This window comes from Mustela putorius, unplaced genomic scaffold, assembly GCF_011764305.1.
Source record: "Mustela putorius furo isolate JIRA1106 unplaced genomic scaffold, ASM1176430v1.1 tig00003944_pilon_pilon_pilon, whole genome shotgun sequence".
NCBI lineage: Eukaryota > Metazoa > Chordata > Mammalia > Carnivora > Mustelidae > Mustela > Mustela putorius.
In genome coordinates, this window is record NW_025422088.1 from 5,692,052 (window position 1) to 5,695,893 (window position 3,842).

At 43.2% G+C, this 3,842-nt stretch overlaps 1 protein-coding gene across 1 annotated transcript; it reads left to right on the forward strand.

The window, feature by feature from the left end:
- Positions 1-2,091: 2,091 nt before the first annotated feature.
- TPD52L3 (TPD52 like 3) lies at positions 2,092-3,536 on the forward strand. The gene has a single exon (XM_004781966.2). The coding sequence runs from the start codon at positions 2,299-2,301 to the stop codon at positions 2,989-2,991; it is 693 nt and encodes a 230-aa protein (XP_004782023.1). The 5' UTR covers positions 2,092-2,298; the 3' UTR covers positions 2,992-3,536.
- Positions 3,537-3,842: the final 306 nt, after the last annotated feature.

The following is a 3,842-nucleotide window of genomic DNA, read 5'->3' on the forward strand; positions in this document are numbered from 1 at the left end:
CCTCACACCAGTCAGAATGGTTAAAATTAACAAGAGAGGAAAAAACAGATGTTGGCGAGAAGGTAGAGAAAGGGGAACCCACTACTCTGCTGGTGGGAATACAAGCTGATTCACCGACTCTGGAAAACAGTATGGAGATTCCTCAAAAAGTTACCAATATCTTAGAATGTTGCATCAAAAACTAATGATGTATTTTATGGTGACTAATATAACACAATAAAAACAAAAAGGCTACAAATAGAGCTATCCTCTGGCACAGCAATTGTATTACTAGGGATTTACCCCAAAGATACAAATGTAGTGATCTGAATGGGTACCTGCATTCCAAGGTTTATATCAGCAATGCCCACAATAGCCAAACTGTGAAAAGAGTCCAGATGTCCCATCAACAGATACTGCATCTTCTTTATCCATTTATCTGTAGATGGACATCTGGGCTCATTCTCCACCCCAATGCAAATGGCAAGATTTCATTTTGTTGGTGGCTGAGTAGTACCACCAAAAAAAATGAAATCTTGCCATCTGTAACAAGGTGGATGGAACTAGTGGAGATTATGCTAAGTGAAATAAGTCAACCAGAGAAACTGGTATATGAAATTTGAGAAACAAAAGGGAGGAACATGGTGCAATAGAGGAAAAATAAAATAAGACAAAATTAGAGGAGAAGACAAACCATGAGTCTCTTAATCATAGGAAACAAACTGAGGGTGGCTGGAGGGAAGAGAGATAAGGGGATGAGGTAAGAGGGTGAAGGATAATAAGGAGGGCATGTGATGTAATAAGTGTTAGGGTCTGTGATCAAAGGAACAAGACTGATGCAAAGTGAAAGTCAAGCAAAGCTTTATTTTGTGCCAAGCATCGAAAATCTAACTGACCGGTAGGGGCCGTCTCTTACAAAGAGGCGACAACGACGAGGACAACCCCAACGATGCAGACTCTGCTCCCCATTATGTCACTCCGATGAGGCTCCCAGGACAAGGCCGCTCCCTGACGGCTACTCTAACGACTACAACCCCGATGACGCTGCTGGCGGCGGCAAAGCCACTCCCAATGACTATCACCCAATGTCTACTCCTACGACTACTACTACTACTCCCCTGACCCAGCCTCACAGACTAACCTTTATAGAAGTTGTTGAGCCTGGCCCACACACTGGCAGCCAAAGAGATTGCAACACACGGGGAAGACTGCACAGTCATGCTCCATTGGCAATATGGGTGACCAATTGAATTTCAATTCACCACAATAAATATATGTGTGCCCCACTGATTGGATGTCTTCATCTAGCCTGGCCCACCCCTATATCCAGGGTTTGCAAGTAAGTTCCTCTGGGAGGGGTGGGGTCAATCTAAGTTTACAACCAAAGGGCTCCCTCTGGCTAACCAGGCCCCTACATTAAGCACTGGGTATTATATAAGACTGATAAATCACTGACCTCTACTTCTGAAACTAATAATACATTGTGTTAATTGAATTTTTAAAATTTTTAAATTTTTTTTAAAAAACAGTAGTCTGCTCAATTTATTAAGTTTAAATTTGCCACATCTATTATAGATTTATTTGTTCTCCTTCATTCTCCTCCCCAAAATAACAGATAATTATGACTAATCAGACTCACTTTCTGAGTTTCGCTGTCCCAAGCCTCTGACAGAGTTTGATACTTCATGCCATAGGAGCATGCATGTTCTTCACTACCTAGACTCAAGAGTTCTGAGGAGCCTTCAAATCCACTTTAGAAGTAGCCCTAGGAGTTTCTTGGGCCCTTTACCACCTGGGAAGGTAAAATGGAGAGGACACAGGAGTTCTAGACTCCCTACCTCCACTTTCATGCAGTTTTATTTTCTGTATTGGGCTTTCTAATAAATTTATAAATTAGTACAAAGGGTTCAACTGATTTTCAAGAGTTTGGCAATGCTTGGTGAGGTGCAAAGAAGTCCGTTGGAGAAGTCAGACTTGTTTGAAGGCTGAGACCTACCCCTTAATGCGGCAGAAGGAAAAATAATCTCTCTCATAATAAGCGGCACTTTGCCCACCTCACATGTTCATTGTGACGTTGAAACACCACCAAGAGTGTGGCAGTCATTACAGCTGAGCCCAAGGTTCCTTCTGCCGCTGCCTTTGGTTCGGAAATCCCGCCTCCTCACCACCAAGCCAGCAGGGACAGGCCCTGCCCCCGCCCACCTACTCCCTATCCTCACCCAGAAGTGGACCCGTCGAGCGGAGGCATCCATTTCTCATGTCAGAACAATGTCAGAACAACCAACTACCCGCCAAGGAGGCTGTTCCACCCCCTAAGATATGGATCCATCATTCCCAGAGCCCCACACCACCAGCCAAGAGTTGGACCCCACAGGTTTATATTTCAACCCTGTTGGCCAAGATTATTTCTCTGCTGGTTACGTGTACGACTCTCTGTACCAAGAACTGGACCTGGATTCTCTTCATGAAGATCTTTCCCATTCCATGCCAGGCACTATGACAGTGACCTCAGCAAACACACATGAATCCCACCTGACTGCTGAACCAGAGGATCTCAGAGAGGCTGAACGAAAGGAGCTCAAATCCGAGCTCACTAAAGTTGAAGAGGAAATTATAACACTACGCCACGCTCTGGCAGCCAAAGAAAGATGTTGTATGGAGCTTAAGAGGAAGCTGGGTCTCATAGCCTTGGTGGGGCTAAGGCAGAATCTGTCCAAAGGCTGGCACGATGTTCAAGTCTCCAGTGTTTACATGAAACAAAAGACATCAGCTGCCCTGTCTACCATGGGTTCTGCCATTTACGGGAAGCTTGGAGACATGAAGAAGTCATCTACGTTCAGATCATTTGAAGGTCTGATGGGGGCAATCAAATCCAGAGTTGCAGGTGACAGAAAGTTTAGCAGTAACTGCCTTCCTTCTTCAACTGGGGGTGGAAATGATTTGCTCCTAGCTTCAGGGAGTAGGGACGATCCACTTCCACTTTCCAGGAGTGGGAATGATCCAGTTCAGTGAAGTAGAGTCAATCCGGTTCTGAAGAGTAGAGATGATCTGGTTGCAAGCAGTGGGTATGACCTGCTGCCCTTTTCTGGAGCCGGAATGAACTCCTTGGTTACCTTGCCTGGCCACCTAACTAGTGCAAGAACTCCTTTTCCTCATCACAATTGCGACTCTGCCTATCAAAAACAACTAAACCACAATGTTAAAGTTAATTCAGGAAATGGACAGAGGCCAGTTTTGAGAACAATTATTCCCATTTGTATATATGTATTTGCTGTTGTTGAGATAGAGACCCCCAACATTCTGTACCCAGTTATTTTACACTAAAGTTAGTAGATGAAATGTATTGCTGTACTAGCCTTCTGGAGTTGCATTTAAATGGACAGGACAATGGCTTCAGAGAGATCTTGGGCCCACCCCCACTCTTTTTCAGAAAAACTACTCTATTTATAATGCCAAAGTAGCTTTCTTTTTAAAGCTGGAAAAAGGTATGAAATTATCTGTAATTTTTTCCCCTCCTCATTTCCTTCCTGCCCTAAATCTCAAAAGAAATCTTGAAGCTCTACCTGGCCTACACTTTTTACTTTAAAAAGGATGATCAAGAATACTCCTTTCCTCTGAGAAGCTCAGAAAGGAAAAGTATTAGTAGATTAGTTTTTACATAATACTATAGCTTTTAAAACTTGATTTTTTAAAGCTCTTAATTAAGTAAAGTAACTTTAGCATCAATTTAGGGGATTGTTACTTTGGACTCAAGCTGAAATTGCAACTTTATTTTGCCTTGTGCTTCTTAATGTTTTTATGCATGGAAGTTTAACTGTTGAAGCAGCATGTGTCTACCACAACAGCATGCCACCTAAAAGGAC